General features: G+C 76.6%; 1 protein-coding gene across 1 annotated transcript; it reads right to left on the bottom strand.

The window, feature by feature from the left end:
* Positions 1-202: 202 nt before the first annotated feature.
* On the bottom strand, positions 203-1236 carry PURB (purine rich element binding protein B). The gene has a single exon (XM_084615413.1). It carries the CDS (start codon positions 1229-1231, stop codon positions 305-307), a length of 927 nt encoding a protein of 308 aa, XP_084471539.1. The 5' UTR covers positions 1232-1236; the 3' UTR covers positions 203-304.
* Between the last annotated feature and the right edge of the window lie 266 nt (positions 1237-1502).

The following is a 1502-nucleotide window of genomic DNA, read 5'->3' as shown; positions in this document are numbered from 1 at the left end:
TGCCGGGATTCCCCTCCCGCCCCGGCTAGGCCCGGCCTCCTTCCCCATCGCGACCTGCACCCTCGGATCCGGATAGCTGCGGCGGCCTCTCCCTTCTTCTCTTCAAGCGCCCGGCGGCGGCGCGGCCGCCGGGGTGCTGGTTTCCATTGGGGGGGTGGGGGGGGTCTGGAAAGGGGCTGGGCGGGGGGGGGAGCCGGGGGCACTCGGGGCCGGGGCCGGGGCGGTGTCTGCGGTGAAGCTGGATTCTCTCTCGGCCGGGGCTGGGGGCTGGCGGCGGCGGCGGCTCCCCGGCCGGGGGCGCCGCTCAGTCGTCGTCCACGTCGTCCCCGTCCGAGTCGTCGCCGGCCCCGCTGCCGCTGCCCGGCCCGGCCGGCCCGGCGCGGCGCTCGTAGAGCTTGTCCCGCTGGCGCTCCTGGATGTCGCGCATCTCCTCGGCGTAGCGGCAGAAGGCGCCGCCGAACTGGGCCCAGGCCTTGCAGGGCACGGTGATGGCGTTGCGGTAGGACGGCTTCACCTCGCTCACGCGCAGGAAGACGCCGTACTTGTTGCAGCCCACGTCGAAGAAGAAGCGCTTGGAGTCCACGGTGATGGACGTGCCCTCGGGCAGCTCCGCGCCCAGCCCGCCCGCGCCGCCCGCGCCGCCCGGCTCCTCCTCGTCGCCGCCGTAGTCGTCGATGAGCTTGGCCAGCGCGTCGCGGAACTCGATGAGGCCCTGGGCCGGCAGCGCGATGGTCTGGCCGCTCTGCAGGCCGGGCGGGCCGGCGGCGAAGCCCGGGCCCGGGCCGCGGTTGACGGTCTGGCGGATGCGCAGGAAGCGGCCGCGCTGGTTCTCCTTCAGGTCCAGGTAGTACTTGCGGTTCTCGCGCACCAGGAACTCGCTCTTCAGCGCGCGGCGCGGCGCGGCCTCCTCGCCCGGCCCGCCCGCCGCCGGCGGCTCGGGGCTGCTGGGGCCCAGCTGCGCGTAGTGCTCGATGAAGTCGCCCAGGTAGTCGCGGAACTCGGCGGCCACCGCCATGGAGAGCGTGAGGCGGCTCTTGGAGCCGCCCGCGCCCACCTCGGCGATCTTGAGGAAGCGGCCCTTGGCGTTCTGCTTCACGTCCAGGTAGAAGCGCTTGTTCTGGATGTCCAGCCGCTTGGAGGCCAGCTCCTGCGTCTCCTGCTCGGGGCCCGGCCCGCGCGGGCCGCCGAACCCGCCGCCGCCGCGCTCGCTGCCGCTGTCCCCGTCCGCCATCTTCTCGCCCCCGCCCGCGCCCCGCCCCGCCCCGCCGCGCCGCTTCCGGCGCCGGCCTGCGCGCGCGCCGGAAGCGGGCGGCGTGCGCCAGGCCCCGCCCCGCGAGGCGGGCGCGCGCTCCTCGCCCCGCCCCGCGCCGCGCCGCGACGAGGGTGACGTCACCGCCGCACCCGCGACGTCTCCGCGCGGCGCCGTCGTGTTAGAGACGCGTTCCCGCCCCTCCCCCTCCCCCTTCCCCGCCCCCCCCCGGCCAGCCCAGTCCCCCCCCCCG

Source organism: Lepidochelys olivacea, assembly GCF_965140295.1.
Source record: "Lepidochelys olivacea isolate rLepOli2 genome assembly, chromosome: 26".
Lineage (NCBI taxonomy): Eukaryota > Metazoa > Chordata > Testudines > Cheloniidae > Lepidochelys > Lepidochelys olivacea.
Note: the sequence above shows the minus strand (reverse complement) of the source record. Positions and strands in the feature narration are given on the sequence as shown.